We start from the raw sequence: 22,873 nt of genomic DNA, 5'->3' as shown, positions 1-22,873 counted from the left end.
ATTTCTAAAAACATGCACTTATCCCTGACAATTCACCACATGGTGGTGCTGTCACGCTACTCCTAAGGCGAGCACATACCATAGATTCTTTAAAATGTCATCATAAATGTAAATTAAAATACCTAGGCCATTAATGGACATGATGATAGACAATGTTTGGAAAATTGTCTGTGACCACTGGACGTTAGGAGGACCTCAGCTGTGTAAAATATCTACAATGGCAACATTATTTCAAACAAATCTAGCTGAAACTTCATATCCTTGGAGTATGCTAAGGGACTGTTTTCTTGAGCATATCGTAAGGAGCAGGAGCTTTTAACCCTTTTATGAATGATTTGGTGCACCATATGCCAGTCAAATGAGCATTTAAATGCTGTTAAAAAAATTAAAAAGCCAAAGTTGTCAAACAGAAGATGTGAAGACTGTGTTAACAAACTAACATGTAGATAGGGAATGTACAGGGATGATTCTGGATTAGGAAACAATATTTCCTGTGACTACGATCATGTTCTTTTTAAATTACCGAATTCATGTACCAGAGCAGGAGGCAAGAGCTGGATGCTTCTTCTTACAGGGTCTTTCATCCCTAAAAGTGACCCTTTGCACTTTTTTTTTTATTTGCTAATAATGTTATATGAGCAAGAAATGACCTGAAATGAACACATTTGAAGTGGTTGCTGTTGTTTAACAAGCATTGGCAAAGCCAATAGGTCTCGCATTTGAGATTCAAAATTGAAACCTTGAAATTCAGTGTACAGTTTTAGGTATCATAAAATGTGTTTTCCTTTCCTCTAGTATTTTAAACTGTTTCCTTTTAAAAAAAAAAAAAAAAAAAAAAAAAAAAAAAAAAAAAACAATGCTTTCCAGACAGACGGTGTAAAACCCAGCATCTTTGAAATTTCCTGGCTCTGTGTTGCAGCTCATGCCTGCCTTTCCTTTCATTTGTAACGTGCATCAAATGCCGGGTAAAGCACCTTTTAGTATCATAGAAACATCGGAGTCTTCACAGCTGAATAAAGTACTCGAGATTGACAAATTTAAATCGTTCCGCAGTGTTGAACGTCAATTATGCCAGGTATTCTGCCACTGTGTCTCCTCTTACTCACATATCAAGGTGCGGCAGGCCTAGGTGCGGCATGGTGACTAAGAAGAGTAGATCGCTACCTAAAGAAGTGCCTCATTTCAACAAATAACAGAGAAAACAAACTGGAAAATCTGCCCCCTTCCACCCAACCGGCATCGAATGACTCCCACACCCCTCCCCATCTAGCACACCCTGCGTTCCACTAATGTGGCGCAGAGTTGTCTCTCTTTGGCACTAACTGATTTGCACTGCTGAAAGAGGAGGATTTTCTTCAGTTTCGCGACAGCTGGTTGCTCCTACCATTTCCTAGAGCGCCTCGACTCCGGCAAACTCAAGGCACTTTGGAACACTATTTCTTCATTCTTCCATCGGCGTAACAGTAAGGTTTATTGACAGATTGTCAAACGTACCTATTGAATGATTTGTTAAGGCACGATTTGTCCCAAAGTCTTTACATGGGGCTGCAACCTTAATTGAATAGCGCACAAATGCCGGATGGCAAGTCCTGGAGCATTTATATGTGTAGCTAGAACGAGGAAGGTGGTTTTACGTGGGATAATGTAGGGAGAGGAGAACTTTCCATCATCTGGTAGCTATCTGGAAACAGTCCAGGATCATGACGCATGCAAAATTACAGTATCCTAACTGTGAATTAAGAGTGCTCTCAGTCTGTTATTCAAGTGCCAGTTATTACCAACATAGCCAGTATAATTATTTAAAACGAGGACGATGAGGGAATGTAATATACAATCGCTTTTCTCGAACATGTTGAACATTTGTATTTTCTAGAGATGATCCTGTATGAGTCTGGACTCGATCTCATACGGTTGACTGACCTCAGAAGAGGATACATATATTGGCATAGAGTCTGAGCGTTACTCTTTCTTATAAAGTGTGACATTGAACCGCTTAATTCATTTTGAAGTAGGTTCATTCTGAATGGGTCTATAGTGTGTATGAGCTCATAAATGTAATTTAAGTGCAGCTCTCACTCGGGAAGGTTGGTGGAGTGCAATTTTTCATGACCGCACCAAGTGACCATTGATGGGAAACCACATTCTACACAGTACTAAGTTGAGAGTCTAATTACTATACAGTTTTATGATCACTCTATAATATAGAGTGAATACTTCCCTAGACAGGGAAAACCTTCCAAAGTCTCAGGGTGATTACTTTGCAGGGAAGTTTGATGACTTCTTACAGGACAGTGATTACTTCATAATGTCAGCCATTAGCACACAATAGTCGCACAACTGTAACCGCCACATGTTCTACACTTGTCTTGGTGCATGAAGAATATCCATGTTAACTCGTTAGACAGGCATTTCTCAGCCTTTAGGTTTCTTCGGGAGCATGAAGGGGCTTGCTGAGCAAACTGCTGGTGTAAGTTCCCTCTCCCTGGCTAGGGGAAAGAAGAAACAATCGGTGACTTTAAATCGTTGAGTAGCCTATACTCCGTTCATCATCTGCCAGCATTGTAACAATTGCCTTCTTGGATCTTTCCTCCTAGTCCATTTTTATCTCTGTGTAAAAACATATTGTTTATCGTACCAAACACTTATAGTGGGCTTAGAACCTGCCTGATGCTTACCATTGGTTGGCTTTGTCACTTATTTGCTTATTTGTTGACTTGGCTTCCTCTTCTTGTGTCCCTCCCCTGGCACTTAGACTGATTACCATCCATTTGATTGCCTGACTTGTATAATTCCAGTGCTTTCATTGTAGTTAAAAAAAATCTTGTTTATTGAGCACTCCACGAGGAGTGCAAGTGTTTTTGTGGGAGCATCTGCCAGATACAATTATGTGCCCGACTGCTCATTCATCCAAGATGTGCCTTCAATGTCCCTCCATTGCTTCTACGCCTGCTCCTCCCTTGCTTCTCGCCCTACACCTACATGTTCCTCTATTGATTCTCCCCAATGCTCCTACCCGCTCCTCTGTTGCATCTTGTCACCTGCTCCTCTGTTTCTCCCCCACTTGTGGTACATTCAATAAATGTATTTGTTTTTGGGAGGGCGTGCCAACTGCTTTTTGCTGCTTGGCTGCTCGGCATTAAAATATGTGCGTTCAAGCCATAAATTAGATTTTTTTAAATTTTAAGAAATGTTTTTATTTATTGAATCAAACTGACAGTTGATCAGATTGTAGGCTAATATCAAGCATTAAAAAGTAGTAGGAATGGGATTAAAAATTGGTAGGTTATTTAAGTTGTTAACTAATACATTAGACTACCACCTACATTGGTAGAGTTGGCAAGTATGGTGTCTGTGCAGTCCCCACCCTCCTTCCAGCAGAGATGGAGCTTGCTTGTGGCAGCACTTAGACTCATAAAAGCTGAAGGAGTATCTGGGTGTTGTCCACAGGCAGAAAAAAAGGTATAGGATTGTGCAAAAAGTGCCAGAAGTTTGTAGTTTGTTAAACATGCCGATGCAGCTGTAGATAACTCCATAGGAATTTGGCTGAAACTCCAAGGTAACTGGTGACAGAGAGACGACTTGGTAGCAGTCAAAGAGAAAGGACTCTGCCAAATATGGTCCTGCCATTCCAGTGTGACGGAGGTATGTGAATGAAAAGATTTGATTGGCGGTGTCAACATCTGCTTACATGGAAAGGAGGTGATTAATGTCTTGGATCATCCAGTGCAGACAGGATGGTTCCTTTTCCATTAAGAGGGCAAAAGCTGACCTGAAATTCCAAGACAACTTGTTGAAGCTTAAGTGTTACAAAATAAGTAATTAGTGGCATACACACGGCCCAATGCTATTAATCGGTACTGCCTGGTGCCATAACCCCTTGTGTGCCCTTGACGGAACCACGCCGTCATGAGCCACGGGCGGCGTGTGCTCATGACGGCGTGGTTCCGTCATGGAGCGGCCGCTCCTCCCACGCGGCTCGAATTCCCCGCCTGTGCGGGCGAATTAGAGAGTGGGCGGAGTCGTGACGGAACCACGCCGTCATGAGCACAGCTCGCCCGTGACTCATGACGGCGCGGTTCCGTCATGAGCACCGCTCCACCGTGCTGCCCCCAAACCTCCCCAGCGCTGCGGCGGAATTCGCGCCGCAGCGAAGGGGTTAAACCATTTGTAATGTTGGCCTCAATTGTAGTGTGCAGTGGGATGCCTTTCATTCACAGAGGTTTGACTCCAACTCTGAAAGGCTTTGATCCTCTATTGGCAATGAAAATCAGAATAACTGTTGTTTTGTGCTTACTTATGCGTCTCAGTATGTGCTGTAGCATCATATAGTGCAGGGGTAGAAATGAGATGCTTGAGGCACTGCTGTTAAGACTCTACTGCCCATACCTTTTGCTCTGTAACTACATCACTCTATCCACACCATGACACGCCGTGTTCAACACTATCCAGACTTTTCACTTACTGTAACTCCGAAATACTGCAGCTGTGCAACACTGCACCTACTATAACACTTTAAGACCAAATATAACATTCACTCTACCAGACTACATTATCTTAAGCAGCGTCATCTGAAGCCTTATATCCACTCTGAGCAAACTCCTTGTGTCTGGTGATTTTAACCTAGGCTAGACACATACACACCACAAACATGCAAAACACCTTAACAAAGCTAAGCCTATTGTATTTATCAATGCTTTCAGCAATAATATGAATCTACCAATGGTTAATAGTTTAAAGGAAAAGTATATTTCTCAATCATAGGATTCTTTGTATTCGGAAACATTAAATATGTTGCTCCTATCTTTGCATATGGAATGGTGGTTTGTTTTTCCACATTAAAGTGCATTAGGAATCTGGTTGAAGGACCACTTTGAATGACTTCTTTGTGACTCTGGAAGGATACCCTTTTATTTTATTTAATTGCTCTCTTTTGAGCATTAGTTTCTGTGCTTAATCCATTTCAAGTTCTAAATTTTCATTTGAAACATGTTTCTCCCATTTGAGGGTAGAAGAAAATGTGGGCAGTGACAAAATTGTTGCTGTGTGGAAAGTGATTTCGGTTTTGTGAGATGTACTTTAACAGTAGAGTGGGCTAATTGTTCATACAAAATATTTATTTCCAAATGAGCATGGAGACCTTGTTCAAAGTGTTGACCTATATGCTTCTGTTAGACCCAGCGGTTTCCGGCTGCCTGGGACTTATCGAAGCCAGTCTGAATCCACCATTCTAGACAGGATGAGTATGATACACATGTCCAATAACCCGGGCTCCCCATGGGGTAGCTGGCATTGAGAGGTCAGGCTTATCTCGGGCCCCAAGTGTAATGTATTGGCACAATACCACCCTTGCAACACACTGTGCACACCGCAAAAAGACTCCACTGGTCTTTGTATTACACACACATTGAACTCAAAATGAGATACACATTGTATATACATTTTACAGTTCTCTGCAATTGTCAAACTTCCCTATTGAAATCAAAATGAGATACACATTGTATATATACTTTACAATTATATGCAATTGTTGAACGTTCCCGTTAGTAGCAGAACGGAATGAACAAATATGCCCTAATAAGAGGTATTCATCCAACACGACATTCCACCAATATCTCATACCCCCTACAGTTGCAATTGTCAAGCAATCGCAGGTCTTTGACTACTCCTCGTGAATCCGCCACTCAACTACACCAGCCAATGATGCACGTTGCCCCTGCTGGCACCATGTTGATTAGATTGACAGAACCACCTAAGCAGAAAGAAACAGTTGCTCAGTTTTGTCCATTCGGATTAGACCTCCAGGCACCCAGCAGTACCTGCATGAGTATGGGTTCGCTTCCCCCCGCTCTCTCTCCTTTGACCCTTCCCCCCACGAAGACAAAAGGTTGTGACCCAGAAAGCGAAAGAGCTTCCAAATCTGGAGAAATGTTCTCCCTCGGGCAGAGGCGCAAGCTGCTGTAGCTCCTTACAGCCAGCCGTGGGTGCCCACATGACACCATGAAACCCCTTTGGCCTCATCACGATGTTCTCCACAACAAAGTACCTTGTCGCAGGAGTCCAGGGAGAGGGAGCCAGTCACCTCTGACGGAGGCCACAATGTCAGGCACTGTCGTCCTCCCAATCTGGAGGTCGAAGGCTGTCTCAGCTCGGGTCCTCAAACACCTCTCGGACACCACACGCTCCGCAGCGCAAGCTAGTACAGGTCTCCTGGTTGCAAGCACCAGTCCCTCAGACTCTGCAAGCTTCCCCTGCTCTCCTCATGTTCCGGCACCTCAGGTGGGTTGCTGATCTTTACGAGCACACTCCTCTGCACAATGTGATGACTGTGTATGTCAGCATGGTCCTTGTCCCAACCAACGATCACTTCCACCCGTTTTCGCTACACCCTGCGCGATCCTTATGATCTTCTGGAAACCGAGAGATCCTTTGTGTCCCTGGGATCCCGTGGACAGGAGGCCAGCCAACCGGCCCCTGGAGAGTACTTAGGGACCCAGGCCACGACAGTTGACTCTTAGCGGCAGGCCAGCAACGTCCAGTAAAAATCCACCAAGTGATAGCCCCCTTCCTGGCGCATGACAAACTCCAGGCCTTCGCAAATCTGTGGATAATCTAGTTGCAGTCATTCCTGTCCTCTTATCGATATCCCAGCATCGAACCACTTTAGTATGCTACCAAATCCAAAAGCGTCTCTACTTTCGGAGGCCAGAGGCTCAGTAGGTATATCCACAATGACCTCTGAAGATATTATCAGTTCAAAAGGCTGCCTTTGAAATGCACAGGCCCTCTCTGAATTTGTCCCGTCTGCCATCCTACCCCGAGAGGGTTTGATCACTATCTTTAGTGGGGCCAAGATCCTGCCACTTGGTATGCAGATGGCAATGCCACCCCCACGTAACTGTCCCAGAAGGGCCTCTCAGGGTCCGAGATCAGCAGTTTCCCATGAGCCCCTAGTTTATGGCCTTCTATCAGGAATGCACAGATGTAGCTGTCCGTCCGGCACCGAGATGTGAATTGGAGACAGGCTGACAGGCACACACAGCCACAAGCATCGAAATGCCCATGTTGCCAAAGTGACATTTCCACATTGGAAACGTTGGATCCACTTGTACTACCAGAGAGGATTCACCATTACAAACTCCTCGATATCAAACACTATACGGCTACTATTCTGCATGTAGGAAATGCTGCTCAATAGACTTTCTCCACAACCCCTCCATCCAATGCTAATCAAATGCAAGAAACAGGCCCGTTGTACTGAACACACCATCCAGTGCCATTCACGACCCTGGCATGCAACACATCTGCGCACATACCCTACCTCTTCCCAACACCCCACCCCGTCACCAAGGAGAACTCTGATATAGCAGGAGAAATGCCAACCCTTGGCATGTAGCTTTTAAAATGCCAAACCGAGGAACAGTAACCTACGCTCACAACCCCGTGGCACGATCAATGAGCTACATCCGTGGATGGTACAACCAGTGCTGCTGGCCGACGGATGAGCATTCGAGGTACATGCCCTGGATATATGGCTTACCCCTAGAATAGGGACTTACAACTAACTCTAATCTGCCAATCATGTATACCCAATCACCCGTATGTATATGACAAGCACAGCGCTTTGAACATGTTCAGTGCCAAAGTCCTAAGGCTAGTACCTAGATCAGCGGAAAACTAGGAAATCGAAATGAAAAAAGTCATTGGAAAGCACCCTACAAAGGGCCATTTCCAACAGCTGCTAAATTTCAGTTGTATGAAGCAATTCACATTTGCACCTATGGCTATCTTTATTTGAGTCTACCCCTTAAGCCTGATGAGATGAGGGAGAATACATTTCTGATGGGTCTCCTTCAATTGACTATAGAATTAGCAGGGTCAAGAAACTGCTGACTATTTAGTGCTGAATATGTATTGGTCTTGATGTAAATTTGTGAATGACTGATTTGAAATGTTTTAAAGTATGTATTAGTAAGGAACTGTTGATGAGAATGATGTGATGTATTGACATTTATACTATATTTCGTAGTATATTGTGTTCATAAGATTTGATTGTAAGTATAATTTAAACCCTGTTTCTCCCGCAAAGAATCCTTTACAGATTCAGAAGCCTCAAACAATTTTTCTCTGACCGCTGAATCTTGGAATGAGCTAGATGATTTTGTTTGGTTCCTCTAGCAAATATGTGAGGAAAATTTGATAGTGTTTGACTAAAGTTCCATTCTGACTTTGGTTCGTGTTTCTGCCTACTCTTACATCTTAGGTGTTTATCGGTGAGCTTCCTCAGGACTTCCTACGTATCACTCCCACTCAACAACAGCAGCAGATCCAGCTGGATGCCCAGGCAGCTCAACAGTTGCAGTACGGAGGCGCCATGGGAACAGTTGGCCGGCTGAGCATTACTGTAGTGCAGGTACAAAGTTTTATCTCATTGCTTCTGTAGATGATTTGCCTTTTTCTTATGACGTATAGTGTCAGATGAATACTTGGTATGGTTTAGAATGCTTGCAATTATACAAGTAAGCCCAAAATGTGGCACTAGACCTCTCTCATTCTATAAACCTTACTGCCTTCACTTCTGAAAAGGTGGACTTATTGTTTCAGGACCCCTTACATGTGTTTTAAGTTGTAGTCTCATCTCCTGCCACAAATCAGGACAGTTATATGGAGCTGATGTGTTTTGTGAAATGTCACTTGTTTTGGCAATTTCATTATAAAATATAAGTAGCTAAGATATGTATGGAATGATTATGTATACATTTAGCCTGTACTCCTGAGCTATTGATGAATAAATTGTGTTGCACAAGAGCAAGTGCCATGAAAATAAAGTAGCCTGCAATGTATGTTTTTCGACTAACCTGAGTGCATTTTCTCTAACTCTACACTGCTCCACCATTGCATTTGCGGTTCAAGCATTTATAAACATTTTCCTTCATGCTGCTGCCCCTAGACTGACTTGGGATTCAAGTGACCACAATACTCTAGGTTACTTAGTTTAAAATGTTTTTTTATTTAAAGTAAACATTATTATTCTTTTTTTTTTTTTATTGTGGCCAAATGCTTAGTCATCTACTTCACGGTCACTGGTATTTTGGTCAGGTTATGCAAATATGAATACAAAGATGAAAGAAAATACATACCTGATTTTGACACATGAAAACCTATGAAGTTTTGCATTGCTTGAAAGCCGTATGATCAGAGTTTCAGCAAAAGCACTTTCTGACTGATACTTCTACCTGCAGATTCCTCACCTGTGGAGCATACCCAAGCACTAAACTGGACCCGGAAACTTCAAAGCGGACACATTGCTGGTAGGGAGCACTGGCTTTGCATCCACGTTGAAAGTGGCATTGGATGACGTCACCAAAGATAAATAGCACCAGCTCTGGTGCAACAATAACCGTTCCCATTTTTCGATGCGGTTCTTGCACTCTCTGAGACATTTTCCGGCAAAAAACATACAACTTTCTAATGCCATACAGTACCATGTCTCCTCCCAATAAATCAATATTTAAACCATGTTTGGACTGCAAGGGACTGTTGTCCATCGTGGACCCTCACGCGGTGTGCCTCTGGTGCTTAAAGTCGGACCACGACTCTCGGGCGTTTTTGAACACATGCACGCAATTTGTTTCCTAAGGTGTCCATGCCTATGGGCTCTATGATGCTGTATAGACAAACTGTGTTTATGCACATAACACAGATGGTGACTGGCCCTGCACCATCCGCTATGGTGCCAGCCAAGCATATTTGAGCCGGTCTTATGCTACACGATTCCTTGGATGGTGCCATTGCTAACGCCGTCGCCACCTCCACCTCTGACTTTGAAACTGATGCTGAGAACAATAAAGGGAGAGGTTGCATGAGGTCTTAGACACTAATTCAGACACAGTGGACATGGACTTAGATTAAGATCCAGAAGGGGAATTTCATGGCCTGTTGTCTGCAAGCAGCTTGGAGACCTCCTGTGAACTGGCTATGGACTTCCCCACTGGACCACCGATGCCTGAGATGATCCCTTTTCAAAAGATCATAGTAAAAGCTACGGAACCGCTAGATGTGCAGAGACCAAGACTAATGCCATCAAGGAGGTGCTTCGACCAACTGAGTCCTTTCTCCCCATGTAATGAGGTCGCCTTTGAGCCAGTCATGGCAGCATGGGAGAAAACTTCCTCAGCCACATCGATTAACAGACTGGTTGTCCGTCTGTATTTCCCTGCCCCGGGTGATCCATGTTTCCTCTCTACACATACTATGCCTAACAGCTCTGTAATACAGGCTTCCTTCTCTGTGCAATTGGGAGGAACATTCCCATCTGCAGCTGCAAACAGTGTCAAAGCATGGAAAAGGAAGGCCTTTTCTGCAGTCAGTGTGATGCCAAAATATATTAATGCCAGCTGTCTCCTAGATAAACACACCCAAGCCCATTTTGACCGAAATGGTGGTTGCCCGTGTGCCAGAAGACCTGCGTGATCACTTTCAAGAAGGGAGTAAGGATGAACAACTCACCTCTAGGCACATTAGTGAGTGAGAACTGACCCAGCCAACTCTATTTGTTCCTCAATATCAGTCAGGAGGCACTGCTGGCTGGGGAAACTCCAATTTCTCCACCGATGTCCAGAATAGCTTGATGGACCTACCCTTTGAAGGAGCGCGCCATTTGGTGACAAAGCTGATTCCGTTTTAGAGCGTTTCAAGACCCATAAGGCCACCGCTCCTACCCTGGGTTTACAACCACCTTTTGCCTCAAGGGATTACCATCAATTTCAGCGTTTTTTGTGGCTTGGCCAGAGGTTTCTCCTTTCAAAACCACAGCAATATCTGCCGCAAAATCAACAGATTGCCCGGGCAGTACAGAGATTAAACCAGGGGAAGGGGTTTAGCCTCCATCCAGTAACCCTCCACCTCACCCCCCTCCCATGCACCTTCAAGAAAGCAAACCTAGTTTACATCCCAGCATCCACCAGGAGCTGTGGGAGGGAAAGTGTCCTCTTTTCTCCTCCTGGAATGCCATCACTTCGGACCAGTGGGTCCTTCATATTGTGGAAAGTGGTTACATCCTCCCTTTCCTTCAGGTTCCACCACAATTCCTTCCCCCACACCCTCATCCTTCCACTCCCTGCCCAGATAATCAGGCCATACTTCAAGAGGTGGCAGTACTTCTGTAGATAGAGGCTGTCGCGCTAGTGCCAGAACAGAAATCAGGGAAGGGATGTTAGACAAGTTACTTTATGGTGCCCAAGAAGGATGGCTGTTTGATTCCAATCCTGAGACTTGAACAACTTCTTCAAAAAGAGATGTTCAAGATGCTGATCCTAGCTCAAGTTCTGCTGGCATTGAAGTTTGAAGACTGGATGGTTTCTCTTGACCTGCAGGATGCGTACTTCCACATACCTATTCTGTGGCCGCATTGGACAGATTTTTTCAGTTTATGATGGGTTCTGCTAACTACCAGTTTGCTGTACCACCCTTTGGCTTGACACCAGCACCTCAAGTCTTAACAAAGTTGATGGCAGTGGTAGCGGCACATCTGCAACGATCCGGCATCCCTATTTTCCCGTTACTGGATGACTGGCTAATCAAGGCGAGTTCACCAGAGATGATGTTGCACCATTTGCAGTCCACAATATCCCTACCATTTGACCTGGGGTTGTTGATTGAAAAGCCCAGATCTCACCTTCAGCCACTGCCCCATGACTCCAGTTTATTGAGCCAGTGCTGGACATTAGTCTTCTCTATGCCTTTCCTCCTCAAAGAATCAGTGACCTTCAGGAGATTATTCTATCCTTTCATCCCGGCATGAGAATTTCAGTTCTACAGGTTCTCAGATTCCTAGGTCTGCTAGCTTCCTAAGTTCTCATATTGGCACATGAGGGCCCTGCTGTGGTGCCTTGACAGGCAGTGGGCACTCTAAGGGTGGAATTGTTGGGGGGGGGGGGGGGGGGGTCACGTTGCAGTTGAATTGGAACTGTTCTCCCCCCCCCCCCCCTCACCACCCCCACACACCCTCCACCCTTAATTCCTCGAGTTTTGATGAAGGTTCTCCAAGAACCGACCCAAGTCATTCCCATTGCCCCGGATTGGCTGAGAAGGGTGTATGCAGACCTCTTGCACTTCTCCACCCACCCTCTGCTACACCATCTAATTAGTCCGGACCTTCTCTCCCAGTTGGAGGGAATGGTTTTTCATCTCAATCTCCCAGGCAACAACCTACATGCTTGGAGATTGCGCGAATGCATCTGATTTCCTTTCTGCGGTGGTTATGGATGTCATTTTGTCATTGCTTTGCCCCTCCACCAAATTTGCTTACTGAGGCAGATGGAGCAACTTTGTTGCTTGGTGTGCAGACAATAGTGTGGAGCCCTTAAAGGCAAAGCGGGGTTGTGCAATAGGAACTGTTCAGGGATATTTAGCCTCATTGTCTGCATTCCTCTGTATGCTGGACCAGCGGTCCCTTTTCAAGTCCCTCATAATTATACATTTTCTAAAGGGAATTGGCAAATATGCATCATTCAACCCTGTTTGCTGTTCCTCGGAGGGACCTTAATTTAGTTTTGACCTCTTATTGAGACTCAATTTGAGCCCCTGCCCAGTTGTTCCTTGAGAATATTAACTGAAGGCTGTGTTTCTGGTGTCTATTACTTCAACCAGATGGGTGAACGAGCTGCACATCCTTAGTTTCTGTCTTCTTTTACCTCTTTTTACCCTAACAAGTGGATGTTAGAAACCAGAGCTCCTTTCTTGCAAAGATGGTGAAGTGACTCCATTCAATCTTAGTAACTCCATTACGCTCCCAACTTTCTACTCCCTTCCCCACCCTTCTAAGGAGGAGGAGCGGTTGTGCCAGTTAGATTCCAAGTGGGCAGTTAACTACTATCTAAATCACTTAAGGCTAGTAGACCAACTTTTTGTTGGCTACTGTGGTGCCCAAAAAAAAAAAGGGGAATGCAGTGCAGAAAAGAACCCCATCAGGATGGATCATCCTCTGCACCAGGACCTGCTATGGTTTGGCCAAGAAAGACCCTCCAGAAGGAATCCGGCCAAATTGCGGTTCCATAACAGATCTATAAGACTGATGCGTGGGTTTCCTTGCACGCTTTTGCCAAGCACTACTGCTTTGATTTTGAATTGCATGTAGATGGTCACTTCGTCCGTTCAATTATGCTGGATTTCCTTGGCTAAACATCCTCCTTAGGTAGGGTATTGCTCTGTAATCTGTTCTACAGGTGAGGAATCTGCAGGTAGAAGTATCTGTCAGAAGGAAAAGGTACTTGCCTGTGATAACTATCTTTCTTGTGGATACTGTATCTACCTAGAGACTCCTCAATGACCTGCTCACCTCCATGTTTGATAGATGTGTTATAGAGAAAGTTAATACGATCCCACTTTAACTTTTTTGGTACTGCACTACTCTGTCTGTGTCAATCCACCTATCGCCTGGAAGGCTGGGGAAACAATTGTTCGAAACTGATGCTGTTGCCCCGGGATGGGCACGATATGGCTTCGGCAATGTCATCTGATGCCTCTTCTGGGGTCTATGCGAAGCCAGCACCCTCTACCAGTGATGTGAGAGCTTTGAAGTTTCTAGATCCAGTCTGACACTTGAGTAGGTCCTACAGGTGGGCCATCTGCAGGTAGATACATTATCTACAAAACAATATCATTACTGCGGGTAAATAACTTTTTCTTACTGTATACAAAAAAAATGCAGTGTTTTCCTTTTAGGTTACTTCAGGAGTAAAGTAAGGCTGTGACTAATGCATCAATTGGAAATTCGCCTTTCATTCTAGTTCCTCAGGCAGAGCATACGTTTTGCTCCAGTGAAACCTACCAAATATGATGCAAGTCTTCCATACGGTTCTGACCGCTAGAGTTGGCATCTTTCCCCTTCTTTGGTTGTTTGGTACCATGAGAGAAAATTGCTTTGGTAGAATGCCAAAACACCACAATGCAAGTTAGCAGGTGCATCTCTTGTTGAGGCTGCACGTCCTTGATCCTTCCCAAAATGGCTTCAGGCCTGGACATAGCACCGAGTCGGCTCTGCTGACCACCACGGAACACATTCGGGACGCCCTGGACGCTGGTCAAAGTGCCGCGCTGATCCTGTTGGATCTCAGCGCGGCCTTTGACACGGTCTCACACAGCATATTGCTGACTCGACTTGAGGCCATAGGGATCAACGAACTCGCCCTTGAGTGGTTCCGGTCCTTCCTCAAAGACAGGTCCTTTCAAGTTTCAGCCCCACCTTACATCTCCCAACCCCATTCCATCGAACAGGGAGTCCCCCAAGGATCGGCGCTCAGCCCATCTCTTTTCAACCTATACGTTCAGCCTCTTGCAGCAGTGGCAAAAGAGTGGGACCTTACGCTTGTATCGTATGCCGACGACACACAGCTGGTCATCACACTCTCTGAAGGCCCTTCCACCTCGGCCACTAAATTCAAGGATGGGCTAGCGGCAGTTGCACAGTGGATGACAAACAACTGTTTGCAGCTGAACGCCGGGAAAACGGAGGTGCTTCTCCTTGGCAAAAACCCTAGCCATTGGAGTGACCATTGGTGGCCCTCTTTGCTTGGTCCCACCCCCGTGCCGAAAGACGCGGTGAAGAACCTAGGTGTTTGGCTCGACTCCTCTCTTAACTTCCAGTCCCACACAAAGAAAGTGGCAGCTACGTGTGTGGGCCTAATGAGAAGTCTTAGTCCGATACTCGGTTTCTTCGACTCTAGAACCCGCCAACTCATCATCCAGTCCATGATTCTCGCCCGGCTGGACTATGCCAATGTGCTATTCTTAGGGGCAAATAAAGCCGAATTAGCACGGATGCAGCGTATTCAGAACTCGGCCGCCAGAGCAGTGGTTGGCCTCCCACGCAGGTGCTCGGCCAGAGCTACCATCCGCAATCTGCACTGGCTGCCAATTGAATCCCGCATCCATTTTAAAACCCTCACCACGGCATTCAAAATTCTTAACTCGGACTGCCCTGAACTCCTACGCCCGCTCCTTGTTCCCTACTCCCCTCAGCGTACTCTACGCTCTTTAGGACAACACCTTGTGATAGTCCCCCGCTCCAAGCTGTGTAGAATGGGTGGACGTTCCTTCAAGGTCTTGGGGGCAAGAGTGTGGAACTCCCTGCCTCTACACATCCGTACCCTAACCAACTTAACTGCCTTTCGGAAAGAATTAAAAACACATCTCTTTTCCCTTATCTAGTCCTCTGTTGGTTATCTTCCTTCTCCCCTCAGGTATTGGTTGGGTTAGCGCCGGGACGCCCCGTTGCTGGGGCAGCTGTTTGCGCTTTAAAAAAACTGGATAACATAACATAACATTTCACGCGTTGCAAGATACTGACCAGAGTGTATGAAACAACCCACCCCAGACGTGAGTGAAAGTTTAAAAGTGCAGGACTAGTCAGTGGAAGAATAACCACCCAACTTTGTTGCTTCTGATGGACACACCTTCCTGCAGATCCCTCATCCTATGGATATCTTTCCAGGTGTTCAGTCCCCCCTCCCCTACACTACTCTTGACCCACACCCTGCACCCAGCAATAGCTCCAACTGTTCCTGGTGTTGGCATGCCACTACAGTCATGTGAGTTCCTGCTTTTGCGGGCATCAAAAATGCGGCTCCAGAGTGTTATTGCTTCATTGATAAAATACCTCCGCGTTTGACAGCAACTAGGTTGTTGTAAACACTGTTATAGTTCCCATTTAAGTCTGCAGTAATTTGATGCTGTGCTTGCTCTCAGAGTCTTATCTTTTTTTAGAATGTGTAAAGTAAGGCAGGTTCAGAAATGTTGGCCTCGTGTCTGCTTACTAGTCGGGCAAACATGTTTTTTTGTTTTCAGTTAATGGATGCTGCCATAACATCATGGACGCGCACTGGATAATCTGATATGTTTTTAGTTATAGGAGCGTATAATTAATCTGTATATCGAGATGGCTCATTGTTGTCACATTTGTACAGTCTTGTTGATACTTTAATGTCTGCAAGTGCAGTTTTGTTTTATAAAGATAAGATCGACAATAGGATACTATAAATACCAAGGGATCTGACTATAAGTTAGAGGTACTTTTTTCTAGGGCTATCAAGCTAGAGGTTGCGCTGATTTGAAACGCCAACCAGCCCCAATCTGGGTCACACCAGGAGCAGTGCTGAGAAGTGGTCATCCGCTCAGCACTGATTGTCATTTCCTGGAAAAAGCTGTGATAGAGAATAGGTAAGTTGCTATTTTTGTAATGAAAACACGTATGCTGTGCAATCCATCTTACGAAACTCAAACCATAGGCTTGCTATTTACTGCTTCTGAAAAATTCAGCATAGTGCCTAAAATATCTTTAGGGTGTTAGGATGTTAAATACTCGCTAACCATATTAGAAATGTTCTTGCTGTTTTCGCTGGACCATTGCATACATCTATGCACTCCTTTTTGCGTTCGGTGTGGTTACCATTCGTATTTTATGCACTAGACTAGGACTTTTAGATACACATATCTAATAGAGACTTCTAGCTGCAGATTCCTTACCTTTGAATTTCCCAGGCCTAGCACAGGGGCTCCTGTGAATAGGATAATTGCACGCAGACATCGCCCAGCTCCGGGCGACCCAAAGTTCCTCCGCCAACACCCCATCCCCCGAAAGTTTGGTGGTGCTGGCCTCTATATCCCAGAGCGCGTTCCCTTCCGCCCCAACGGATAGGAAATCTACGAGGCTGGATTAAGTTGGTAAGAAGATGTTTCCTTCCTCCAGCCTGCCATTGCAATCGGTGAATACCGCATGCTTATTGGGCCGTTTCTCCCCCTCTCTTTGGGGGACGGTTGCAGAAGTGCTGCCACAAGTCCTGGAGGAGGCCCAGAATGTGCTCTTTCAGGCAGTTAAAGACAGGAGAGATGCAGCAAAATTTGCCATAAGGTGTGACCTTGATACAATGGATTCGCTGGGCAGAATGATTTCCACAAGAGTGGTCTTGAGGCGCCACGCCTGGCTTAGGACAACTGGCTTCTCAGGCGATGTCCAGGTAAATTTGATGGACATAACTTTTGGATTGTAGCGTTGGACCTACTGGATGCGTATTTTCACATCCCCATCCTGCCGGGGCACAGGCTTACCTGCGGTTCAAGGTATGCCCGAGCACTTTCAGTTCACCGTGCTCCCCTTTGGCCTTACCAGTGCCCCTCGGGTGTTCACCAAGGTGATGGTGGTGGTCGCAGCTAATCTGCGCAGGTTAGGTCAATCAGTCTTCCCCTACCTCGACGACTGACTGCCATTTCCCACCTTCAGTCTACAGCAGACCTCTTGCATTTGCTGAGGTTCTCCTAGGACGATCCTTTCATTGGAGCTGTTCTGGACACAGTGCAGTTTCTGGCCTATCCTCCCGAGCAGCAAGTCCATTATATTCAGGTTATGATTCTGATGTATCAGCCTCTCTCCTGGATTTCGGTGAGACTGATTCCGAGGCTGTTGGGCCTCAAGGCCTCCTGCATCCTGTTTGTAAAGCATGCCAGGTGGCAAAAGTGGCTCTGCAGTAGTAACTGAAGTTCCAGTGGGCACAGCATCGAGGAAATCTCACCAATGTGGTCCAGATCTCAGAAGGAGCTGCAAGAGATCTGCAGTGGTGGTTGACGAACCGCGATTGGGTCAACAGCAGACCCCTCTCCCTTTCCCAACCAGAGCTTACAGTTGTGACAGGTGCGTCACTTCTGGGATGGGGCGGCCATCTGGAAGAGGTGGAGATCAGGGGACACTGGTCTCCGGTAGAGTCGAGGCGCCATATCAATTTGTTGGAGCTTCAAGCGATTCGACTGGCATTGAAGGCATTCCTTCCCTCTGTCAAGGGGAAGGTAGCGCAGGAATTCATGGACAACACCACCGCCATGTGGTACTGCAACAGGCAGGGCGGGTAGGGTTGTGGACCCTTTGTTGAAAGGCCCTGCATCTCTGGACATGACTGGAACAGCAAGGCATAACCCTGGTGGTTCAACACCTACCAGGTTCTCTGAACGCCAGGGCAGGCAAACTCAGCTGTCCATGCCTAGTGGAGCACAAATTGCGTCTCCAGTCAGAGGTGGCACAAGGTCTCTTTTAGCAGTGGGGGGAACTTTTGGCTACATTTGTTCACCTCCGTAGCGAACGCACAGTTTCAGCAATACTGTGTGCTCTGCGACGCCTTTCGTCACGAGTAGAGCTCAGGCCTGCTGTACGGCTTTCCACCTATACCACTCCTGCCCAGGGTTCTGAAGATCAGGAGTGACCGGGCCCAAGTCATCCTTGTGGCTCCGGACCGAGCGAGGAGAATTTGGTATCCAGAGCTTCTGAAAATGAGCATCGATCCTCCAATCAGGCTGTTCCTTTGGGAGGATCTTCTGTCGCAGCAGCAGTGGAGGGTTTTCCACCCAAACCGGTCAACTCTGCCCCTCCTCGTGTGGAGATTGAGAGGCGGCAGTTGATGGCTTTTGACCTTCCTCCCGAAGTATGTAATGTTATTTTTGTAGCCAGGCGGCCCTCCACTTAGACTGTGTATATACCTGATGTTGGCAGAAATTTGTATTCTACTGTACAGAAAGATCTATTCTCCTTCTCTTTTCACTTTTCTTCTATTCATTTTAACCCTTGCCCAACCGGGCTCTGCTTTTGGAACTCTCAAAGGTTATCTTTCTGATATGTTTTCTTTTTTTGTGGCTGCCAGACCAACCGTCTCTCTCTGGGTCTCATATTACAAATGGGTTTCTGAAGGGGCTGGCTCACTTGTGTCCGCATGCGCCCTTTGAGAGGTGTGGCACTGCTGCCAGGGCAGCTGACTGCGGAACCCGGGGGCTCAAGGTTCGATCCCCGGTGCTGGCGGCTGATCAGCCCAGCACCATGTGACTCTGGGCAGTAGCTCGCTTCCCCACGGCCCCCAGCGCCTTGACACCCGAGGGTAATTGTTCGCACTTTACAAATACTGGACATTTACATTTTACATTTTGTTATGCCGCAGTTGGGCATTAATTCGGTCCTCGCTTATCTTATTTGTGCTCCCTTCGAGCCTTTACACAACTCTCCCCTCTGGCTGCTTACCATCAAGACAGCATTTTTAGGGGTGATTTCATCTTTGCCAAAGGTAGTGACCCCTTTCCACCTGGGTCAATCCATCACGCTGCCCACCTTCTTTGCTCCCCGCATCCCTATAAAGAAGAGTGGCTGTTCACCCCCTGGACACAAAAAGAGCATTATCTTTCTACCTTGACTGCACAAAAGAGTTCTGGGTGGACGCCCAAATCTCTGTGGGGTATGTGGGAGCTAAGAAAACGTGGGCAGTGCAAAAAGGGACCATCTCTGGGTCATTTTCTGCATTAAGATCTGCTATGCCCTGGCGAAAAAGCAGCCCCCTGAGGGATTAAGGGCCCATTCCACCAGGAAAAAGGCTGCGACTGTGGCCTTGGCTCGTAGTGTCCCAGTCCTGGATCTCTGGCAGGCAGCAACATGGGCCTTTGCGTACGTTTGTCAAGCACTACTGCCGGACAGTCTCGTCTGCAGGGATGAGCATTTTGCCCATCCTATCCTGCAGGACCTTCTAGTATAAGGCATTGGTCTGCAACCCACTGCCTGGAAGGTATAGTTGCGTATCTAATTCAAAGGTAGGAATCTGCAGCTAGAAGTCTCTATCAGATGAACAAGTTACTTACCTTCGGTATTGCATTATTTGGTAGAGACTCTATCTAGCTGCAGATTCCTTACAGCCCCACCCATGGCTCCCTTCTTTGCAGACTGATTTTTAATTAAAATTTTTAATAGAGCTAGGGTTACGCCCCTTTTCAGGGCCCCAGTTTTGCACACGAATACGTCCGTTTCTTTGTGCACCTGCGCTACTGGCATTGAAAAAAACAAAGTACTGACATCCGCGCACCTGGGTGGTGCCTAAATAGGTGACCGTGACATCCTAACCCCTGCTGCTGATGTCACGCAGAACCGAATGGAGCCACCCGACAGCACGTGCAAGGGGTATTGCTCTGCAAAAGTTTCTGGATCCAGCCTGACGACTGGAAAATTCATAGGTAAGGAATCTGCCAGAATATGCATTACCAAAGGTATGTAAATTGTTCTTTAAAGGACCTACCTTTTTTGAGTTTGTTGTTCAATAACAAAATGGTGTTGCACTGTGTTCCTTAACTAATCTTATGGGACCGATCATTACCAGAAACACTTAATGCGCAGTATTGCTCAATGGGTTGTGTATGGGTTGCAGCCCAATGGATTTCTAATTCGTATTGGTGCTCTGACGGAGTCCTTGTGCAAGTGGGTTAGATATCCTACTCCTGCGGCTGCAGGGAGTGGTGGGACAGATATTGAGTGTCTTTTCCTAGGATCTCACGATTTAAACTTTTGAGGATGCTGCAAAAATGCCCTAGTTGAACTAGCTTGACATTTGAATGAGGTCTTTATGCTCAGAATGCTCCCACAGCTTGCAACGCCTTTGAATCAATGCTTGCGAAAATCATCAAGGAGCAAGGGACCACGCTGTTTTTGGCCAAGGCCCCCAGGCATATGCCAAAGAGTTACCCTTCACCTCCAGCAAACCTCCTTATAATGAACAAACTCCAAAATGGTTTTGCCATTAAAAACACAAAGTCAGAAAGTGCAATTGGAGAGAGAAATCCTCTTTTCTAGAGTTGCATCCTGGGACTGTTTAGAGTCTCAATGCTATTCACTGAAGTGTGATGGTTTCTCTGAGTCGGATAATCCTACCTTCAGAAAAGGTGAGGCTGGGGTTCCTGGTGCAAGTCAAGGCCTCGTGGTTGGTAGTAATGGAAGTGAATGTGACTGCATGCATTAATTTGGAACCCTTGGTTGAACATAATAAGATTTCTGCCTGCAAAGAAGATTACTGGAGGCTGTTCACTTTCTTCCCCACTACAAAACTGATGCTGCCCATATCTTGATTTCCAAACTGCAGGAGGCCTAAATACTTCATCTGACAAGGACCTCCCTTACCCTTCCTTCACAAGAAGTCAGTTAATTCACCCGTGTGGTTGGAGAAGGCCTTGGACACGGCCTTGGACACCTTAGAGTTAATATTGCCCTTTTGCCAAGTGTAACATTTGGACAGAGCTATTGCAATCCTGTTTTATTTTTTTAGCGATGGAACCCTTACGCCTATTTTGTGAGGCTTTGGTATAACCTGTAATGGTTGCAAGGGAGGCCCCTTTTCAGGCACAGCAGTTAAGAGACAAATACCCAGATGACAGACCTGCCCCCGGTCACCCCTAGTTTTTCAAAGCCCCTTTCCTGGGAAAGTCTGGTACGCCAAGCTTCTTCCTGAAAACGTAGCTTCCATGCCTTTTACATGGCACTTCAAGATACGGGTGGAATGCAGTTATACCAAGAGTGCACAATCATGACAAATCATCCAGCTAATCTGTATGTGCAGCACAATGCCATTCCTGTACCTCCCTCCAGGTCGCCCTCCTTTCACAAGGATGTGCTCTCCAGCACACACCTTGATTTAAGATGCAGCAGTCTTTTTGGTCCTGGTGCTGGTTGTGGAATACATTCAGCATATCATGACACTTCTCCACAACTTGGATTTTCAGATAAACTCCCACGTGACTTGCCTCACTCCAGTTCAGAGGTCAACCTTCATAGCATTAGTCTTAGACTGCACCTTCAGCAAGGCCTTTCATCCTCTTTAGAAGATTGCGGATTTTTGGGAGATGATTCTGTTATTTCTGTCTCGGTCACGCTTCCCGTTTTTGCATGTCTTACGTCTGCTTGGCCTTATGCACCTTGTTTGGGCCATAAGCCAGATGGCAGATGAGGGTGCCACAGTCCTACCTATGGAAGCCGAGACTCTAGCATCAAGAGCCTTATTACTAGGCTGGATATCTTCCAATCAGTTCACCTGGATCTGCACTAGAGGATGAACTCCTTCAGGCTGGTTGTGGGGTGTCCCTTCTGCAATCTGTAAGGCAGGCTACCTTGGTCGGGTATGCCTCTGCACTGTGTTGCAGTGCCTGTCTGGGCTTCATGATGGCGCAAGTCCCTAGGTTGGCATAGGAGCAGTGTGTGCTCCTAAATGTGCAGGAGCTGCAGGCCATCTCTTTTCATGTAAACATTTCTGACTCCTCTCAAGGAGCACAATTCCATTTCTAACCGACACCATCACCACCTGTTACAGCAATAGACGTTGTCATTGTGGACCCTGAGTTGGGAAGTGATTAGCCTCTGGCAGTGGGAATAGTGGGTGGGGAATTTTCACGTTAGTGGCTCCCCTTTCATGCTCCCTCCGTTTGAGAGCAGACGCTGAGTCGCTTGTCGTTGAGGATCACTACGGGGTACTGTACTCCACAAAATTGAAGATATTCTTCCCCAAGTTGCGGTGTACATATGTTGATCTCTTCACTGTTAGGCAGACCAGGAAATGCCATAAGTTTTGTGCCATACACTTTCCTCTGAATTGTTCCTTGGAAGATGCTTAAAGGTTCAGCAGATCTTGAGGCTTGCAGCACCCATTTCCACTGATTGAGGTTCTGTCATATATCCTCCAGAAGGTGTAAGAGCATTTTCATGGCAGATTCTAAATGCCCCAAATCTGGCAAGTCAGGTACTCTCATCTATTAGCACTTGGCATTCATGCAACCACTTTCTCTCTAGCACAGGCTGGATGTGTCTCAATTCAGGATGATCATGTCCTCCACCCCAGTTCCCTAATGTTGTGGTTGCATGTGTTGAGCTTGATCATCAGAATAGTTTTTCCTTACTGATTAAATAAAGGATGTCCTCTTAGCTGCCAGGAAATCTGCTAAGAGCTCCATGTGTGCAGGTTCGTAAACACAGGTGATCAGTGGTGCGAGTTGGAGGCCATGATCTGTTTTTCTTTGTCTTTCTGACCTACGGTGATGT

The 22,873-nt window shown here is 46.1% G+C and overlaps 1 protein-coding gene across 2 annotated transcripts in view; it reads left to right on the top strand.

Annotated features, from left to right (window-relative positions):
* TOLLIP (toll interacting protein) overlaps positions 1-22,873 on the top strand; it is a 234,345-nt gene that overhangs the window by 85,870 nt on the left and 125,602 nt on the right. The window contains exons 1-2 of one of the 2 annotated variants that reach the window (XM_085644911.1): positions 1,327-1,463; positions 8,261-8,410. In XM_085644911.1, coding sequence (XP_085501037.1) covers positions 8,372-8,410 — 39 coding nt within the window. In that variant the 5' untranslated portion in view covers positions 1,327-1,463; positions 8,261-8,371. Of the gene's footprint in view, positions 1-1,326; positions 1,464-8,260; positions 8,411-22,873 lie in introns of those variants that run through there. The other variant, XM_085644910.1, reaches the window with a different exon arrangement.

The sequence above is a fragment of the Triturus cristatus genome, chromosome 3_1 (genome assembly GCF_964204655.1).
Source record: "Triturus cristatus chromosome 3_1, aTriCri1.1, whole genome shotgun sequence".
Taxonomy (NCBI): domain Eukaryota; kingdom Metazoa; phylum Chordata; class Amphibia; order Caudata; family Salamandridae; genus Triturus; species Triturus cristatus.
This window is presented reverse-complemented; position numbering and strand designations above follow the sequence as displayed.